The following is a 21807-nucleotide window of genomic DNA, read 5'->3' on the forward strand; positions in this document are numbered from 1 at the left end:
GGGCAAGTAAAACAGATGAAAAAGCCTGGCAAATACCATTTTTCACACAGATTTGCAATTTTCAAATGAATTTTACTGCTGCTGTCCTGACAGATAGATTTGATTAGCTATAAAACACAGGGAGAGACACAGTGTAAATTCTCATAAGCTGGAAAAATTGAAGCATTTCAAATTAATTATCTTTTCTCCACCAGACAGCTGTAAAAGGGTTAAGTTAAAGTGGAAGCTGTATTGATCGAATCATGTCTACATGTGACAGGGATTGATCTGGGCTGCATCACTAAGCGACGCTGCTGACCAAAACGATTATAACTGAAAAATGTGGTATACAGCATAAAAATCCAATTTAATGGCTTCTGAGCTTACTTGAGCCTGGCTAATGTTCCATCTAATCAGGGTAGCAGAGGGCTAAACTGGGTTAGGTTCACATCCATTCCATTTATCTATTTATATTCTGTACCCTGTTATATAGATGTCGTTCATATAGAAGTATGTCTCTATGTACTGCTGTGTGAGAAACGTAATAAACTTTAAGTAGGTGAAAATTTATTCTTTGTCCAATTTTTAAATTGTATTTATGTGCAGATGATAGAAATAAAGAAAGGATTCAGTTTTCAAGGTGAAAAAGCACAGACTGTAAAGGACAGGCAAAGGTTCTTGTTCCATCTCAGGCACGTTGCACCCCACAGTACTGCCTGGACCTCAGCTGATATTTGGGTGAGGACATCAGACTACAACAAAACAGTTGTGAATTCAAGTCCAATGCCTGGGTAACCTGGGAGGGCATTTTCAGCCTTCTGAGAGTTACTCCACCTAGGATTTTTCAACATATTATTTATCTAGTTGCTCTTGTTTTCATATGGCGTCTACCACAAAGTTATCCCAAGGTTTGATCAGGTAAACATTTATACACTGGTTTAAGTGCAAATACAACATTTGTTTAGTCCAATTACTCAAACGCTTAAGAAGAAACAGAAATATAATTCCTCTTGACTATGTGAATCTGAACATCTCAGTTTGCCACAATCAACTTTGGCTGATTGTGCTGGGCAGAATGAAGTCCAGCCTTTGCTCTAAGCATTTAAGCATCCTATGTGGAAAAGCAAGGAATCCTGTTACGTTTTTGTACCTGTATGGTGAAGGGTGTGAGTTTCTTCTTGTTGATTGTTCTCTCATCAATGGTATCTGGCACTGAAAAGTTGATCATCTTACTGGAAATACAAGATAATACAACAAGAGACACTAGTAACGACATGTGCAGATGGAGCTTTTGTCACTACACTACAGGAGAAGTCAAAGAGCTGGAGGATTACTAAACAGTCATCCTCTGCCTTTCACATGTGCACTCATACACAGTGCAGAATACTCAAGCAATTATTTTGAGTCATGTACTATAAACATGGGGCAAGAATACCATAAAGTGAAGTTGTAGAAGTTTATTTTGCAGCAATTCCCATGAGAGCACTCAGTATCTTATGTTATTTCATGTGAAACCCCAAAGTCCTTGAATAAAAGTAGAAAAAGTAACTACAGGGAGCAAATTTCACTGAATTCTCATTGGAAAGATCTGGAGGCAAAGAAAAATTCTCATTGAACATGAAAGAAGTGTAATCTTTTTAAAGAGAATTATTATTTACCAAAGCACTATGCCATCACCGACTGCCTGGAAGAGATCATCTGTTTCTGGGTTCATTGGGACCACGTGTTTACAGTCAGGGTCCTTCTCGAGGGCTTTGTTAATCCAGTTGACAAAGGCATACTTTTCTTCCTCTGTGGACACAACATCAAACCCATTCATTTGCCATGTAACAAATTTACCATCATTTTACTTACAAACGCTCATAGGGGGAAAGACTGTACTAAATCTGGGTGTGATCAAACAACAAACCTCTACAAGAGAAAGGGGCTCTGAGGAGACAGGCATAAGTATGAGCTTGTGAAGCTCAAGGAAAGATGAGGAAGGATGTATGGGGTGACTGACCACAGCTGCTGCAAGGGAGCAGGACTTAGTCTTGACACAAAGGGAACTGGGGGGAGCATTTATTCTGTACAAATGACTAACTCAGCTGGGTGAACCAGACAGCTGTGTTACTGCCCATCCCTAACTTAATCAGAAAATGCAAATATATGTCTTCCCGAGTTAGCCAAACCAGCATGGGGGTGTATAAATGGCTCAGCCAACCATAGAGCAGAAAATCTGAAAAATGAACAAAATGAGATGACATGCGCAATGGGCTTGAGTTCATTCAAATCCCCATACTCCTTCACACCCAGTGGCCGTGGTGGGGTCTTGTCCACATTAGCAGAAAGGTCAGGAACCATTTGGTTTCAGATTTACAGAGGGAGACGTTTACTCCTGGTTGTTACCAGCACAGGACCCCTGTACTTACCTGAGTAAGAGTGCTGTGTGCCGGCACTGGACTGCTCCGACGTCCCACCGATAGCACAGATCCCCTCCTTTTTGTTGATTTGTTTTCGGAATGATTTAGCAACATCGTCGCTCTTCAGGTTTTGGAAAATCTATCATGCACAAGGGACAATTTTAAATTTTCTGAGAATTAAAGCAAGCTGAAACCATGAGCTCTTTGGCCATGAGACATGTCCCCTCTTCTTTACATGTGGAGAAGCACAGCTTGTGTGTTATTTAGCGGGTATGGGGGAAAGTCTGTGTACTTGCTTTGATACTTTCAAAGCCATGAACAAAGACCAGCTCAGTAACAGAAACATCTATGGCATGAAACCATGGAGCTGAAGTCTGCAGGAGGAGCACCTTTGAAAGTTTCAGTTTGAGAAAAAGGCAAACAAAAATCTGTTTCTCCAACCCAATGGAAATCCCACTATTTTAGCATCTTGTCCCAGTTCAGATCAGAGAAAGAACAAGTTATTGAAATTTCTTATAGACATCTAGCCATAGCATTACCTTTCCACATCTTAAAACCAAAAAAAAATTCATCCTGCTGCATTAACCAAACCAAAAGATATTAAGTCAGTTCAATACGCAGCTGCACTCATTTAATTTGTCCCAGTTAACTGCAGGATTTCTAGTTCAGTTACATCTTGCTCTCATCTTTTCCACTGGGGAACACCTCAGAGAAATGATGTGCTCATGGCTCTCCTGTGCCCCAGGGACTGCCATTATCTGAGCATCACAGATAATGAGAACATTCTGGGGAAAAACAAACATTTATCCACAGAAAAGGCTCTTTCTGTGGAAAAGATATTCTCTGCTGATGCAATGAATTAAAAATTCCCAACTAGTTCTATCTTTCAGAAGTTGGTATGCTTTTATTTTTCATTTTCTGTATTTATTCGCTGAAATAGCATCCCACTTACTGAAATAAATTCATCAAAACTGATCCTTCCATCCTCTGTGGTTGTCAAATTCTGAACGAGCTCTCTGGCCTTATATCCTGGGAGAGGGAGGTTGGCTGCCTTCAACACATCTGTTAAGTCATTGGCGTCAATGAAGCCGTTCCCACTGACATCTGCAAAGATTAAATTGAACATTTAAGGTTCTCCATCAGTTGAATGAAATTTTCTGCACATGAAGGCTGCTGTTTTTATTTCACCTGAGGAAGTATACATTACACAGAAAGATCTGTTATTCAGAAGTGCATTATTTTCAACTACTGCAGTGGCATTTATACCCCCCAAAAAATTACAATCACTATTTAACAAACAAAAATCCACAGTGATGAATTTACATCTTTTAGACGTAATAATATCATAACGAAGCTACGATTAGATATAGACAATGGACGTACAAACATGGAAAGACTATCCTGCCTAGAGAGCAGTGAAGAAAATGGATTTGATGCAATACTGAGTCCGTCCCTGGAGATGTTCAAGAAATGTTTAGCTGTTGTACTGAGGGACATGGTTTAGGGGGAAAATACTGGTGATAGGTGGACGGCTGGACTGGATGATCTTGGAGGTCTTTTACAACCTTGGTGATTCTATGATTTTGTGGTTGTATGCACCTTACACCTGTACATATTCAGAAGTGTAACTTGTGATTTTTGCCTCTTCTTACATCTAAGATCATCAGAAGTCATGAGTTAAGATGCATGGAAATGGTCATGCTTAAAATATAAACATTCATGTTCCTCTGGGACAGTGCTGACACAGACAGTCCTCCTGAGCCTGTTGCAATGTGCAGGGGAAGATTTTAGGAGTAATATGGGTTAAATAGCCCTTTCTTCCCTACCAGTTTGTAAAAATCTCCACAAATAATAACAGAAAATGATTCTATTGCATGGAGAGCTTCTGTTATAAAGCAATATTTATATATAGTATTACTATAGTATTATGTATATATATTCTAAATTGCTCCGGTTTTTTTTTTTGCATTCACTTTTTATAGATCTGTGAGTATCTTGTTCTGCAGACTCTTTCCCCAGAGCAGAGGCTGAGGTGATTTCAAAGAAGCAGACGTCAGTTTCCTGCGTGATGAGCTGCAGCCAGCTACTGCTTGCTGCATGCTGCAAAAAGGGCTGAGCTCAGATTAATACAGGTTGCAGAAGGCATCCGATCTATCTCAGGTCAAGAAAAGGGTCTGGATTTGGAGAGGGAAACATGTGGAAGAGGAACAAGTGCATCCTTCCAGCTTTTGCTTTGGGTACACTGGGCACACCCCATGCCCCGGCGTTTCAGGTTCCCAGCCTGGACTGTCGTGTGCTTAGAAATGAAAGCATCACTACCTGAAGCAGGAAGGACAACTGGTCAATGCACAGCCCAGCGAGGCTGATGGATCTGATGGTAAAAGTAAGCAAGCGGTGAGAAACGCGAGGCCCTCTTCTTCGAATTTGGATAGGCAATGACAAATCTGCATGACTTTAAGGGAATGAAAGCAGAAAGGACCTTTGAACCTTGCAAAGGAAATAATATTTGAAAAGTAACCAAGGCTTAAAAGCCACAGGAAAGGGATTACAAATTTTGTATCCATTTGCACATTTGTCCCCTCCAGGCCATTCCTCCCCAGAAGTGGTACTCAATTTGCATTTAAATAAAAATCTATTCCCTTCCCAATCATTCCTCTGGAGTAAGCAGCCTTCTTAAGAATTTCTGTCCAGGTTTCCAAGCTATATCACCAAATCTGCTGCTCTGCCTCCAGTATGCTGCATGGCGTGCTGTAGTTTCGCTGGGAGCTCTGCAGGACAGGCAGGACGCTCTGCGGTTTGTGACACAGCAGATCAGCACTGCTGGAAGCTCATTTCACCACAGGCAGTTGGCTTACCAGCAAAGAACCAGAGAGTTCACACCCACGGCCTCTCAGACTCACCCACTTTGCTGAAGGCCTCACGGAGCTCCGCCATCTCCTCCTCTGAGAAGTGCGCTGCCGACGCCATGCTTCGTCTCTCTCCAAGGTGCAGGTCTGCAAGAGGAAAGCACACATGCTCATGGGATGCTTCCTTGGGCTTGTAAGCATCACGAAAAAAGAGGGATTTTCATTATGGAAACATCTTTTTGTTTGTTTGTTTGTTTGTTTGTTTTGAATTAGCAGCGTGGATCGGAATTCTCAGCACAGTTCCATACAGATGAAAAACAGTTCCTCTCTGCATCCTGAAACTGAGCAATGGGTTAAAGCCTTCAGTATCTGAGATATAAATCCATGCCACTGCTGTTGTTTTGCCAAGCTCTACTCAAAATCCCAACAGCTTTCTTTATATTCACTGGAATTCAATCCTACCCCCTCAATTTGCCCCTCACTGCAAGAAAGCCATCAAAGCCCTGGAGCATGTTCAGAGAAGGGCAACAAAGCTGGTGAGGGGTCTGGAGCACAGGCCTTATGAGGAGCGGCTGAAGGAGCTGGGGTTGTTCAGTCTGGAGAAGAGGAAGCTCAGGGGAGACCTTATTGCTCTCTATAACTACCTGAAGGGAGGTTGTAGTGAGCTGGGGGTTGGCCTCTTCTCTCACGTGACTAGCGATAGGACTAGAGGGAGTGACTTCAAGCTGCGCCAGGAGAGGTTCAGGCTGGATGTTAGGAAATACTACTTCTCTGAAAGGATGGTCAGGCACTGGGATGGGCTGCCCAGAGAGGTGGTGGAGTCACCGAGCCTGGAGGTGTTCAAGGAACATTTGAATGTTGTGTTGAGGGACATGGTTTAGTGAGAACCATTGATGAAGGGCGGATGGTTGGACTGGGTGATCCTGTGGGTCTTTTCCAACATTGGTGATTCTATGATTCTGTGATTCTACCCCTAACTTTTCTTTATCATGGAGAAAAGAGAACAAAGTTACGCTGTTCCCTGCAGTTCTCCCTTTGGAAACACGATTTGCCATAACTTGTGTGCTCCCTTGGCCTACTCCTTGAGCTCTGGGGTGCAGCTGACCCTCACTCTGACTGTGGGGAGAGATTAGGGACTTGCCCACTGAGGTGTCCAAGGCTGGCAATGCTTTATGAACACGTGGCTAGAGGAAAATGTCATGTCTTTCCCTGCCTCAAAGCCAGGAGGAAGGATGAGACTGGACTTATTTGGGTTATTAAAAATGGTGCCTGGAAATTCAAAGTTTGCTTCTGTTTGTCACAATATTCACCACACTGCCAGAAGATGCACATTCTACCTACCCCGCTGCTTTTTGCTGCACCTACCATCCCTCACATCACAGAGGAAACCTTTCAGGAGAGAGGCGATCTATTATTCTGTGTTTGTGAGAGTGACTCCAGTGTCCTATATCTCTTTAAGTATTAATTAACCAAGCAACTATTTAAATAGAATACAATGGAAACATGAGCCAATCTTGGAAATGAGTGGCTGCAGTTGCAGTGTTTAAATTAAAAAAAAAAAAATCAGAAAAGAAATTAAAAAATACCACATTGCCAGACTGAAAACAGCAACGCGTTCTGCTAGGATTCCACATTTTATAGAAAGATTTTCATGGAAGAATTAAAAAAATGACAGATTTGCTACAGCACTCTACACACAGGACTGTGCACAGCATATCTGGCCTACAGATTTAATACTCCTGAATTCATGCATTGATTCCTTCTATCAGTGAAGAATACTATGGAAATGGGTTCAAAATTGCTCAAAGGCAATTTCGTGTGGTTGGCTTTTTGTCTGCTGTCTCCCTGTAGTATCATGCTTCAGCTGCCTCATCACTGTGATTTTAGATGCAGCTTCCAGAGAAACATCTGTTTATTCACAACAACTTCTGTAAGTAGGGAAATGCAGCATAATCAAAGGCTGTGAAGTTTTCAGCGCAATGAATGATTGCTACTGTATTACTAGTATAAAATTGGAAGTGATTCTAACAACCTTATATCTGAGGACTATCTTGAAGTTCTTTGCCTCAGTCTTCAATGGCAGTCAGGCTCTACATGTTTCTTATGTGTCTGGACCTTTATGTGGGAGTCCGGGGAGCAAAATCCTTCCCACTTTAAGACAAGAGTAAGTTTGAGACCACCTGACGAGGCTGAGTATGTACAAGTCTACGAGGCTGGGCAACATGTATCCTAAGACCTTGAAGGAACTGGCTGATGTGGTTGCCAGGTCGTTCTCCATCACATTTGAAAAGTTGTGGCTGTCAGGGGAAGTCCCTCATGACTGGAAAAAGGGACATGTAAGAAAGGGGAAAGGAAGACCTGGGGAACTACAGACTGGTGAGTCTCACATCTGGGCCTGGGAAGGTCATGGAGCAGATCCTCCTGTAAGAGATGTTAAGGCAGGTGCAAGATGAGGAGATGATCAAAGACACCCACCATGGCTTCAATAAGGGCAGATTGTGCCTCACCAGTCTAGTGGCCTTCTACAATGGAGTGAGGGCATTGGTGGATGAAGGAAGGGCAACTGATATAATCTACTTAGACTTGTACAAGGTCTTTCATATTTATCCACACCATGATCTTATCTCTAAATAGGAGAGAGACTGATTTCAAGAGCTGTCTATTCAGTGATTAAGGAGTTGGTTGAGTGGTTGCAGCCAGAGGGTTGTGGTTAAGGGCTCTGTGTCCAGGTGGAGGCTGATGATGAGTGGTGACACCATGGATCCATCCTGAGCTAGTGCTTTTTAATATCTTTATCAGTGACACAGACAGTGGAATTGAGGGCACTCTTAGCAAGTTTGAAGATTACATCAAGCTGAGTGGACCTATAAAACTCAGCAAAGCCAAGTGCACAGTGCTACGCTTGGGTCGAGAGAATCCCAGATATGTGTACAGACTGGGAGAAGAACTCATTGAGAGCATTACTGAAAGAAAGGACTTGGGTGTTCTGTTGGATGAAAAGCTTGAAACAAGCCAGCAGTGTGCACTGCACTTGTAGCCTGGAAGGCCAACTGCATCCTGGGCCACATCAAAAGAGGGGTGGCCAGCAGGGAGAGGAAAGGGATTGTCTCCTTCTGCTCTGCCCTTATGAGGGCCCATCTGGAGTACTGTGTCCAGGCCTGGGGCCCCCAGCACAAAAAGGATGCGGAGCTGTTGGAGCAGGTCCAGATGAGGGCCATGAAGATGATCAGAGGGCTGGAGCACCTCTCCTGTGAAGAAAGGTTGAGGGAATTGGGCTTGTTCAGCATGGGAAAGAGGAGGCTCTGGTGAGACCTCTTTGTGGCCCTCCAGTACTTGAAGGGAGCTTACAAGCAGGAGAGGGCCTGACTTTATCCACCGTCTGATAACTGACAGGACAAGGGGGAATATCTTTAAACTAGAAGGGGACATTTAGGTTAGGTGTGATGCAGAAATTCTTTACTCAGAGAATGGTGAGGCACTGGCACAGCTGCGCAGAGAAGCTGCAGATGCCCCATCCCTGGAGGTGTTCAAAGCCATGTTGGATGGGGCCCTGGGCAGCCTGGGCTGCTGGGTGGCAGCCCTGCCTGTAGAAAAGGTGTTGGTCCCTTCCAACCCAAACCAAATGGCTTTTTTTTCTATTTTGCTTTGAAAAACTCTTGTGGTCCACAAGCAATGTGGGTTATATAAATGTGATCACCATGAGTTCCGTAGTCTTTCTCCTTCATGCTGATCTCTTTCCTGCCTTTGATTCCTCACTACTAGTTTTTTATCTGCATGTCTTTGCTGCATTTGGACTGGATGAGAAGTACCTGGATACATGCAAATAATGCAGTGCTATCACCAAGAAAATACATATTCCACTGTAAGATGACCAGTCTTCTTGCAACAATTGTACAATTTGCAACATAACTTTTAATAGAATTAAAGGTTGTTGTATAGCATAATAGGTACGAAGCACCACAGGATGATGACAACTGCTTTTGCAAAGTTTTATAACCTCTAGATAAAACAAAAACTGACATAATAACCTGGAATTTTCCCACTCACATTTGATCTGTTAAATACAGAGAATTCTATTAATGGCACATATTTTTACGCCTGTGTATACTAATAATATACAGCAGAATGAGGGGTTTTGCTGCAGTGAACCCTTCTAATATCCACTTTAGGCCAATGCGACCCACTCTCTTGCAAATGTGGCTACATTTAACAGGGAAATTGAATGACTGAGCAGGACAAGAAGGTGTCCTACATCACCCACAGATTAGTTGTACTTGGGTGATGGAGGAACCATGACTGTCTGTTCCAAAGCACAGTTGAGTTATACAAAATTGAAAGTCATCATCATTTTTGAAATTGCTCAAGCAGTAAACCACAGCATACGGAAATCAAGAGAGTAAAGGAGTTATAAAAGTCCAAAGCATTAAACAGTGACAGAAAATGAGCACATACATTTTTTAAAAGCTTCCTTACTACCTTGCTTAGATCATTAAAAGTAAAGCATATTTGGGCACACAGGAATGGAAAATGCTTTTGGAAAACAGCGTGGGACATCAGGTGCAATATTTTCTTTCTGATTTTACCTGCCAAGAGCAGAGTAATTTGCTTCTAGAGGTCAAATACCTTCAGAGCCTCACTGTCCTCAGTGCAAACTGAAATGCCTTGGGCACCCCATCAAGAGACCATCCAACAGCTCTAGGTAAATGACCCAGTTACTGATAATGCACAAGGTACTGCAAGAAGATGGTACACATCTCTGATCCAAACTGTTTGCAAATCAGTGCAAGACAGATGCAGAGGAAAAAGTGCAGAGGATGATATAAAAGCAAAGGAGTACATGTGGATATGAAGAGCAGTATGAACAGGTTGGATCAGCTTCTTTGAAGGCGATAGCTGTTGAGGAGCTCAGAGAGGAGCAAAGGGAATATTGGCTGATGAAAAATGGGTGATGTTCCTATTTGCCAGACAGCGTAAGCCCACTACTGCAGCATTACATTTCACAAACGTATACTTAAGTAGTCAGAATCAATGCAGCTGTGAATTTTGTGTCAATAAAGTTGAATAAATGACTAATATCCGGTCACTTTATACCATCATGGTTTTATTTCGTTAATGCACTAGCATTTGTTAATAATACAGTCTCCTTTAAACAGCTGGAGAGTGATCAGATAAAGGTTTACATGTTTTCCCGGTCATAGAATTTCCCTACTTTGTTTTGCCTTCTTCTCTTCAAACTTACTTTTTGACAGTGATGTAACATCAAGAAATTCGCTCTTGCAAAATACAGCTGTTAGAATTGCATGGGGAAGCAGAAGATGGTGCTCTCCTCAGCTCTCGTGCTCAAAATTGTGCAATCTACCTTATTACAGTTTACAGCTTCAGCTCCAGCCCTTTTCTCTTCCTTGCCCCATCCACAAATTCAGCTTCCAAATGTCTGGCTTTCTATAAGGGTTGTGGAGTACTTCCCCAGCTCTTGCTTTTGCAGCTGATTCCAGAGACATGACCAGTAACCTTCTCATGTGCAGCCCACCCTGAACAATGCCAAGAGCAGGCAGAAATAAAAGATGTGCCCCTAGAGCTGCCCAGAAGCTCAAGATAGATTTGAAGCATCAGATCTAAGGAAATAGGGACTATCTTGAACATATTTGTTATTTGTCTCATTCTTGCATCCTTGAGACTCTTCTCATTCCTATTTGCTTATGGGAACATCACCAACAGGACATTCCTCTCCAGAAGTATTTCCCTGTATTGTTTTCTCATAAGGTTCTGCACACAAGTCCATATATACCCTAACATTGCTACCACCCCTTTTCATGCATTTCTGTTCAAATCACGTGTCTGAGTCAGTGTGTTTTCTACAGTATGGAAGGACCAAGGAGGAGACGAGAGAGATTTATGAGTGAGGCTCTTTTAAATGTTTTCCTTCTGATGAAAAGTGTTGACATCCTTGGCCTCATCAGGGAGTGAGAAAAAGAGAAATTACTCAGTGGATCTCATGCTGAAAGAAGAATCAATGTTATAACCACAACAGTGCTGCCTAGAACTTCCTCAATTTTGAAGTTTCATCTTGCACTCATTGGCCAAAATGAACCCCTTTAACTAAAATGACAGGAACTTGTTGACAATCAACAAAACATATTCTTTTGCATAATTCAGAAGAGTTTCTCACAGTGTAGCCTCATGTTCTTTACATGTGGTGCCATCATGCATGTTTCTCATACGCTGATTAACACCTATTGTTATAGTTCCAGCTCTGATTAAAACAAAGCGCTTGTATCCCTGCACCAGTAGGGTGGACCATAATACACCCACAGCCAAGTAGCATAGCAATGTTAACACTAAATTTCTCCAGAATTACTGCCAATTTGGAGTTGTGATAATTTGTGGTAGCAACTCTAGCTTAAACGAACAGTCCCATTGGTGCCTTCCAGTGTAGACTGGTGTTACAGCTTCCACCTAGATTGCCTAGATATTTATTTGTGACAGTTTTTTCTCTGCTAGTGATGTACGATAAAAACCAGAATCAGCAAGTCTCTGCACTTCCTTCCTCACTTCTCAGTTATTCAGCTTGTCAGCTACTCACCATAATGGATAGCATTAGCAAACACCACCAGGTTTTGAACTACATATCATTTAGATGCATTACTCACACACCAACAGGAATTGCAATATATCTGAAGAGGTGGGGGGGGGGTTCATTACAAAAGTTTATTTTTCAAATCATGCACTTAGTGCCTATTTAAGTAGAATCATAGAATCGCAGAATCATTAAGGTTGGAAAAGACTGCTATGATCATCAAGTCCAACCATCCACCTACCACCAATACTGCCCACTAAGCCATGTCTCTAAGTATACATTTCTTGAACACTTCTAGGAATAGTGAAATAGCTATAGATGAACACATATATGAGGGTGTTTTTTTTTTTTCAATTTCCTGAACAATACTGAAATAAATGACAAATCCTAACGTAAAAACATACTTGGGTCTACTAGCAGCATATAACTTATTCAAACTGTCACAGTGGTTTCAGTCTGGATAGGATCTTTTGGAATACAAACAGGAATCTTTCTGAAGCTGTGGCAAATACTTCCTCCTGGATATTTGTTGGGAATTCACAATTCAGCCCATAATAAACGACAATCTCTGCCTCAAAAGTATTGTAAAAAATGAGCACCTGCAACAGAAAAATCTCACCATGTATACAGGTGCTGGGATTGCTGAGCTTCAAATACTTTATTTCACACAGAATTTGAAGAAGCACAGAGAAAAGACATTTATCGGTGTTTAGAAAGAAACGTGGTGATGCTCCATGAGTTATTTTCTTAATGTTCTGTTTTATAAAGTGCCTGGATCCTAAATCAAATATGAATCAACAGGCCAGAGGAAGGAAAAACCCACAGGGCTTGCAGAGGAAAAGAGAACTCTTCCCAGTATGTCACCCAGCAGTGGAGAATGCTCATCCTTCATGGAAATTAAGGCATGAGGACACTGAGCTGTGAATCCATAAATATCGTCCTCTCGTGTCACACCAGGGAGATGCAATATACATGTATAATGTTTTTTACATCAGAGCCTGCAAATTTTTTCTTAAAAAAGAAAAATATTGACCTGGTAGATGTTACATTTTTTGTTGAGTCACTTCTCTTTTCCATCCCTTTACTAATACAGCCTAGCTATCTTATAAATAACAATAATTTAAGAAATCCATAAAAATTGGAACATTTTGACTCCTGAAAGCTTTGTGTGAATTTTTCTTCCCCTTTTTTTTTTTTATTTTTTTGCCAAAGCTGTTTTTAACCCAAGCCATGCTGAGAAACAGCTTCAGTCTTTCAGGAGATTTCCTATTTGGAATGGAAAGCCCTGGTCTGCCTGGCCTCACCTTTACTCACTATGGCGAAGCACCTCCAGGTACAAGGAGTTACCCTATGCCTTCCCCACAATGACCAGGGTGTCAGACAAGGCACAAAACCATGGAGCAGACAGTTATAAGCTTCTCTTCCTGTTCCTGTGATGGAGTCATACCACAAACCCATAGCACAAAGTCTGGTCACAAAGTCCTGACTCAGTTCCAGATGTCCTGCAAGAGCTGTGTCTGACACAAGACAAGGAGACCACAGCTGATATTTTCAGCTCACTGTCAGGGAAGCAGTTCCTCTGTGCAAGGAAAATATTAAAAACACATTCCCACCATAAAAAGTAGATGGATATATATTTTTAGATGATTCCACCTAGATTTACTGAGCTTGCACTGGGCAACTGCATCAGCAAGCGGAGCAGGTAGAGGCAGAGTCCTCTGGTGTCCATTCCCTCTGAACAGTATCTTATCATAGAATCACAGAATCTTTAAGGTTGGAAAGACCTCTAAGACCATCTAGTCCAACCGTCCACATACCACCCATACTGTCCACTAACCACGTCCCTCAGTGCCACATCCACACGGTTCTCGAACACCTCCAGGGATGGTGACTGCACCACCTCCCTGGGCAGCCTGTGCCACTGCCTCACCATTCCTTTGGAGAAGAAATTTTTCCTGCTATCCAACCTGAACCTCCCCTTGACTTTATGTGGTGCTCCCTGAGCCCTGGACACCCTCCGCTCATCTCACCCATTCCTCCCCACGCGCTCTGCCTCTGCACTGGAAGCCCCACTTGTTAATAATTAGCACTTCCCAGTAACCTATCACAGCCAGCAATTTCCAAACAGTCTGAGCTCAACCAGTGCAATCCCCCACGTGATTTATTCTCTGTTCTGCATCTTTCCCCTTTGATGATTGAAAAGATGCACAGAGCAACCAATGCATCCTACAACACAGCTGGATTCAGGATGCTGGATGCATTTCAAGTTTTCTTCGTACATATTTTTCATTTTGAGAAGTATTTTACGTTTTGTATCAGCATTTCACTGCAGTCTGCTGCTTTGCATTAAGGGATTGGAGTATGAAAATCAGCTACACTTCTGAATGCACTGTACTTTCTTGACCTCTTCTCCTCCACATTACTCAATTTCTTTCTGAAGTTCCTCCATACTTAAAAAAAAAATACAAGACAAAACAAAAAAAGATTATTTTTACTATAGGAGCTCTATGAAGTCAGCTCTGCCTCATGCTACACAGACGAATTTTAGGCTGCTCATAATTGTAATCAGAAGGTAGTAGGATTAAAGAACATGGTGGCATAATACAATGAGATGGCATGGATAGCAGGTTTTGTGAGCAGGGAGAAAGAACAAACACCACTAGACTTGTTTAAATATCACAAGTTGTATAGAGGACCTCATCATGCCCCGTCTCTGGATGCATTCAAGGCCAGGCTGGATGTGGCTCTGGGCAGCCTGGTCTAATGGTTGGCAACCCTGCACATAACAGGGGGTTGAAACTCGATGATCACTGTGGTCCTTTTCAACCCAGGCCATTCTATGATTTTATGATCATTTGTAACTATAACAGTATTCAGTCTAAACCCACACTAGATGCAACTGAGGAAACAGACTTTAAAACCACAGCATTATACAACCCCTGCTCCTTTTTCTGATTCTATTCTGTGTGCATTTTCCTTAGTTAAATAAATCTGGACTCCATGGTCAGGATCGAAGCAGAAATCCCCAGAGCAGCTACCAGCAGGCAGGCAGGTATTTCCCAGTCCCTGCTGGCTCTAGCATTCACATTTTGGTGGAGTTTCCCACCATGGAGGGGATTTCCCCTCCTCCTTTCTGACCAGGAGAGCCACATCCGCAGCCCCCCCCCCCAGCCTTTCCGGTGCCATCTTGGGAGGGTGAACTGCTTCATACTGGAGTTTCTCCAAACAAGAGGTTTCAGGGCGTGATCTGTTTCCATTAAGGCAATCTAACAGCCGTCTGCTGAGCACCCTCCACAACTCTGGCCGTACTATCTCATCTGCCATTTACTGGAGGTAATCTTCACTTGGTATCCGCAGCAGTGAGGAGTTACTCAACCAATAGAACTGTCTAAACTAACAAAAAAATACCGAAGGTCCTGTTTGTTTGAAAAGTCAAGTTGCTCACAGGTTTATGGGTCAGTTTACAGTGTTCAGACCAAATTTACATACTGAGGAACCAGGAATGGACAAAAACATACATCTACAGCTCTTACAGAGCAAAAATATAAGCCCAAATGTTCCTGTTCTCAATAGCACTTCTGTAGACATTTGCAAGTCAAAGTCCATCTACAGCCCAAGCTGAAATCCCAAAGAAGTCACAGGATAAGTCTGACCAACTTCAACAATCAATATATTAATTAATTAATTAATTAATTAATCACCCTTTTACAGGGATCCACTAAATAACAGCTTGCTTCTTCCCATCCTGCCAACTAATCCTACCAAACTACATTCAAAGACAACCACCCCACTCAAACACTACTCAACTACACCCACCCGATATCCCGAAGGTCCTTATGAAGGCTCTGCACAAGACAACTGGAAAATGCTTCATACTCAAAGCAAACTCATAGTTCTTCATGGCAACCACAATTTCCTGTTCAGTTCAACTGCTTGCACACTCAGTGAGGGCAGCTTGTTGAAAAACAGCAGGTGCTGTGCTCTTACCTCCCAGACTCACGCTGTGGGTCCCAAATAGTGGAGCAAGCGCTCGTCAGCTGCAAGTCCAATAAAAAGGGAAGAACTTCTTTAAGAAAATAAAACTTACTGTGGGATGGTAAGCTGCAAAGTAGATGTTGAAACAGGTTGCTGCGCGCCTAGAAAATCTGCAGAGCAACTTGAGCCCAAGACTGCAAGCCCAAGACTGAACCCTGTGGGGGAAGTGGCTGGTAGCAAAACGTCATAGATGAAATAGATGATTTTGTCTTTATAAGGAAATTTAGCATTCTCTGGTCTTCCTCACCACCTACCTCCTCATAATTTCTGTTACCTCTCTTCTGTTCCTTTCTCTTTCACTGACTGCATGCATGCACATACACAGTTTTACACCTTCTCTCCTTCACAATAAAATCACACATTTTAGCTTTGGCATCTGCAGTCCTACCCACTATGATCAGAGCAGTGTTGACTGTGAAGCAACTAGCAATAGGATGAGAGGGAATGGCTACAAGTTGTGTCAGGGGAGATTCATTTTGGATGTTAGGAAAGACTTCTTCTCTGAAAGAGTGGTCAGGCACTGGAATGGGCTGCTCAGGGAGGTGGATGAGTCACTGTCCCTGGAGGTGTTCAAGAAACATTTAGATGTTGTACTAAGGGACATGGTTTAGTGGGGAGATACTGGTAGGTGGATGGTTGGACTGGATGATCTTGGAGGTCTTTTCCAGACTTGGTGATTCAATGATTCTATGGCAATGTCTCCAAGGATGGAGACTCCTCAACACCTCCGGGTAACCTCTACCAACGTTTGACTGAACTTGCTGTGAACGCTTTTTTTCCTTGCAAGAAGTTGGAATTTCCCTTGTTGCAACTTGTTGCCTTTTATTCTCACGGTACACTTCTAAAATGAAGTCTGTTTCAATCTTCTCTATAAGCTCCAATTAGGTAGGTACAAGAAAGTGTCTCTCAGCTTTCTCCTTGAACAAGACTTCTCCACCTCTCCTCATACTTCACGTGCTGCAGCCCTTAGCCATCCTGGTGTCTAGAGATCTTGTGCTGGAGGGCCTCACACAGGACACAGCAGTCACTGAGCTCAAAACGGGCACTGACTTTATTTCCCAGATACACTGAGGGTCAAACACAAAAGCATTGAAAATGGGCGCAAACACAAGTTGTCTTTCAACGCTGATGACACAGCGCTGCAGAAACCTTAAGAGAACTGAAAATATAACATCAAAAGTGATTCATCGACCCCATGGGGATTTTAAGAAGTGTTCAGCATTAACAGAAAAATTCCCACCACTTTCCATAGGCTGAAGAATGATCCTTCACCTTTTTTTATAACTTCTGTTTTGACTTTTACCTTTGCAAATACACAGCTGAAAAAGAAACCAAATTGAGCAGATCTCAATATATATATAAAAATTCAGGATTCACCAGACTAGCTGGACCATCAACTACATGCTAATGTAGAGGACTTCAGGAAAACCTTCTCTTGAACAAAATCCCCATGTTTATGATCCCATCCTTGAAGCACGCATAGATTTACTGTGTTCGGAATTACACTGAGACATATTGAAGGTATTTTTGATAATGGAAAATTTCTTTCCATTAGAAAAAGAAATGCCCAGTTATCCCTTCTCACAGTGATTATGTGCAGTAATCACTTGTAGATTTTCCATAGTTTCTTCTCTCCCTGAACACTTCTGCTATAACTTGAACAAATTGTTACACTCAGTGTGGGAAGGATTTCCATGATGTAGCTATGAAGATTGGGAATGGTGTTTTAAATTGACTTTCAATTTAATACAACATCTGTTTGGCTTCTTGTTATTAGACAAAGAGGTGTTCCTACTCTGCGTCCCCTATTGCTTTTCATTATTTGACGGACTATGCCACAGCTCCTCTTTCTTCATTCTCTAGGATGTTTAACACCAGCCTGGTAAACGCTTGTCCCAACTCTCTCCTTATAGGCTTTTAAAAAATCCTTAATTATTTCTGCTGCTCTCCACAGCATCTCCTTGAATGCTGCAACACCTTTTCTGGCACAGGGAAGAGGGCACCAAATTCCAAGTCATTATTTGGTATTATACTGCATGCTTTAAATGTAACATCTTACTTGCATAGGAAAACCAGAGGTAGGTGTTTTCTTATCTGAGATGTTTGCAACATCCTCTCTTGGGTTCTTAGAGTTTAAATAGAAGGTAGGTGAGAAACTCAGACTTTCCACTCAAATGTGTGCAATATTAATCACAGAACACACTCAGTTCTGTGTGCTCAGTGTACAGCACTGATTAATACCAGTGTGTGTCCCAATATGCACCACCTGCTCTAAAACAATGCTCAGAAATGCAAGTTCAGTGGGGAAAGGATTTAAAAGTGCAAAATAAACATTTTGAGGTCAGTTTTCTGCCTTATTTCAAGGCCTGCTGGAGCGTCTCTGTGTACTCCCAATAATGCTGTCTCATCGAGCATCATTAAACTCAAGTATTCTCTGCACACAACTCCGGCTGAAGTGCTGGCACAATACCCTATTTAAATTCTGCACTGTGAGACACCAGATAAATAACAATTTCAGTGGGCAGCACTGAGTTACATTTAGCTGGTAGGATGCAGCGATCAACTCCAGCCTGCAACTGGTTAATTCATACACATGTGATGTTCATTTGTGGCATTGAGGACAATGTATGACTGTAGGACACGGTGTGATAACAGGCTTTCTAGTGTAATTTCTTACACAGGGCAGAATGCTGCAATCATTGTAGTATCAATTTTAGAAGAGTTATTAATCGTAACTCTTCAATATAAGTAGATTGTGTTTTGTAATAAGGCATGCTTACGGTTAGCAAGACAAGCTGGTGTCACAATAGGATGTGCTGCAATACTGAGTTAAATGTCCACTGCTGTCCCATGTTTAAAAGCAAAATACGGCTGATCGACAGCCACACTTTGTGGGAACAAGCATCCCCAACAGAGGATTGAGCAGGGGTCTGCCATAGGCAGCAGTCTCCTGGTGGGAATTAAGAAAAGATATTCCTGAGACGGCCTTTTCTGCCATAACCCAAAACCTTTGTCTTTTTCCAGGCTGCTTCTACTTCATGTTTCTCCAAAAGTCATGCTTTGTAAAATCACACGTTCACACAATGCAATGCCTTCCTCGCCTCTGCTGTTGCAGTCGTGGATTGTGTACACGCTGTTCATGCAATAAAATGTACTGGATGGAAAGTGTGTGGTGGGCAGCGGAGTGGGGATAGGCACACAGATCTTCCCAGATGTCAATGGAAGGTTCCCGTGGACCTGCAAAATGTCTTTGTTTGAATGACAACACAGTTTTCAACGAACCCTTTTAGCAGAGCCTCACTGTCTGCGAAAAAATAGGGCAAATAAAAATTAAAGGAAATTATTTAATAAGTGATCTCATTTAGAGAAGCATTATCTTACTCTTACAAAAATGCGAAGGACCCGATCCAATTCCCACTGCAGTTCGGTGCAATCTGAGCCACAGCTTCGTTCAGTGTGACCCTGTTCTTGTCCCTGTTAAAGCTGGTGACACTTCCTGCAGCCACTGGTGACTACAGCACTGACATGTCTGCCTTGCTTCTGAAAGCAGACCCTAAGAACTCAAACGCTGTTGAAAAGTAAATGCGTCATTGTGAAGCTGGAGTCATTACTCCAATGGCATGCACTTAGGTGAGGGCAAGTAATTTGACCTGCAAGATTAGTTGGGGAAAGATACCCTGCTACCGGGACTGCACATTTTAGCAGCTTGCTCTGAAATGCCACGTGTGATCTCTGGAGAAAATACTGCAGGCTGTGGGCTTTGCAGAATGCATGTGAAAATAATACCTTTCATGCTGTATACACACTGTATTCCATCTGCCAGAAAAAGTCCTGAGAATGCAAAGTAATGATGGGTGAATCCATTGAACCTATTACAGTATGGATCCTGGGAGTCTTTTTTTGAGGGGGGAAGGAGGGGTTAATATCACGATACCAGAAAATCTGTGTTGGTGCAATAACAGCATCTCACTGTCTCAACTTGCTCAATGAGTAGGGCAGAGCCATTTCATCTCCAGATGAAACAGTGTGCCACTACAACTCCCTTCCCTGATATACAGGATCTCCAGCATCTCCATGCCAGGACCCACCTACACCCATGGCCCTGTTGTAGCAGCCAAGAAACAGCAGTGACATGCTACATGGGGCCATACCTAGGCTTGTACACTGACCCATGTAGAGATGGAGGCATGCAAAAATAAGTTATCTCACATGGAGAAGGGCATTTTTGGTGGGGTTATTCCAAGAATGAGCAGCTTTCCAGATTTTACTCTTTGCCCTACAGCTGACTACAAGAGTGACCATGATGACTTTGCATGCTCGTGCAGCCCAAACTGGATGCTTTGGGTAGACTGTTTCCACAAAGCAAAGCAAAAGATCACTCCTAAAGAGGGAGTACAACCAACCTAGTAAGAGTTGCACCCCCCCCAAATTTATGTGGGAGACCTAGAAGAGAATACTGTCTGTTGGCAGAAGAGTAGGCCATGCAGTTATCAATCATGAGGGAGCAGATATTTCTGAGGCTAGGGGTGAAATCCGGGCTGCGAGTTTTGGTACCAAAGTCCCAAAACCATTTGCTCCAAAGAGATCTTCTACACTGAAATAGGAGATCTGTGTCTGAAAGTTTTACTTACGGCCAAGCCCCAGGCACTTGTGCTAAGAGCTCAGCCTTACTTACAAGACACAAAGAACAAGATTGATTTCCCGCAGGCAGTCTGAACTTTGAGCGAGAGGCATTTATGCGAGTGAAAGATGAAGTAGCAAAGAAAAAAAAAACTCCTGTAAAATGAAAGCAATAATAAATAAGTAACATGAAAGTGGACACCCCAATACAAATTTTATAGGCTACACCCAGCCATGAATTATTGAGCAGAACTATCCATTTGTTGCAATAGGGACTACTAGTGAAATATTAATAACAGTGTATAAGCTAATCTTGGGTTTTACTTGGCGTGGGAGAAAGAACAGGTCAGAAAAGTCTGGCCATTATTAATGCCAAAAAAAAAAAAAAAAAGAGCATTCAGGACAGCAGTTTATCATGGATTTGAAGTGGAAGGAAAGAACCAATGCTCCTCAGGCTGTCATGGAAAAATGCTGGATCCCTATGTCTTATACAGGGACCAGCAGTGACTCTGACAAAGCTGACAAAACCAGCTCCAGAAGGATATGGGTTCACAAGTGGCATTCCCAAATACTATTGCAACAATACTGACTCTCATGATTCTGTTTTCACTACTCTGAAAAGCAGAGTTTCATCTAGACCCTGACTCAGCTGGTTTCCAAGCTGTTGTGTTTCTCTTTCAGGAAATATTTCATCTTCATGATTGGGAGGAAAGAGTGTAAATGGGACTTCAGTGGCTCAGAGGATTGCAGAAGTAAAAAGTATGGAGAAACAGAAGGAAAGCAAATGCTTTATTTTAAATTATTATTATTGTGACAGTTGTTTTGCAAAGTTAGGAGGAAATAAAGCCGTGATTTTCAAGCATCTGGATCACACAAAAGCTGTCTCACATTAAGCGACCTTCTTTATTTGTTAGACTTGTAGTCTCAATGTCACCTCCTGGTGGCTTTGGCACAGAAGCACAACGGGCTTCCCTACACTCCCTCCCTTTCCTGCACTGGGAGCAAAGGCAATTCCACTGCCAGAATTTGAGTACCTACTTTCTACTGCAAACTCCTGCAAAAGCAGGGGGAAAAAAAAACATACAATTACAGATGAATCTGCTCTCAAGAACAAGTTCTCCACCCGCAACTCTTTGCCAAGGGTCTTAGAAAAGAGTGATTTGGTTTGCTTTGGATCCAGAAGGAAACCTGCACACCAACACCTGCATGACTGAACAAATGTTTTGTGCACACAGGCATGCTTGCATACATACCTTTGTGTATACTCTGTCATTGCATTTTGATTTTAAATGTTTTTAGATGTTGGAAAACCCAACTTCATAAGCTGCTTGTTTTGCTGTTGGCTTGT

General features: G+C 42.3%; 1 protein-coding gene across 4 annotated transcripts in view; it reads right to left on the minus strand.

Moving 5' to 3' along the window:
• Positions 1-21807, minus strand: part of LCP1 (lymphocyte cytosolic protein 1) — a 49314-nt gene that overhangs the window by 12628 nt on the left and 14879 nt on the right. For 2 of the 4 annotated variants that reach the window (XM_015275555.4, XM_040699784.2), the window contains 5 exons: positions 5282-5374; positions 3334-3485; positions 2391-2520; positions 1638-1770; positions 1130-1211 (listed from right to left, as the gene is read on the minus strand). In XM_015275555.4, the coding sequence (XP_015131041.2) occupies positions 1130-1211; positions 1638-1770; positions 2391-2520; positions 3334-3485; positions 5282-5348 (564 nt within the window). In that variant the 5' untranslated portion in view covers positions 5349-5374. Of the gene's footprint in view, positions 1-1129; positions 1212-1637; positions 1771-2390; positions 2521-3333; positions 3486-5281; positions 5375-15791; positions 15991-21807 lie in introns of those variants that run through there. The other 2 variants (NM_001008440.2, XM_015275546.4) reach the window with 2 other exon arrangements.

The sequence above is a fragment of the Gallus gallus genome, chromosome 1, assembly GCF_016699485.2.
Source record: "Gallus gallus isolate bGalGal1 chromosome 1, bGalGal1.mat.broiler.GRCg7b, whole genome shotgun sequence".
Classification (NCBI taxonomy): domain Eukaryota; kingdom Metazoa; phylum Chordata; class Aves; order Galliformes; family Phasianidae; genus Gallus; species Gallus gallus.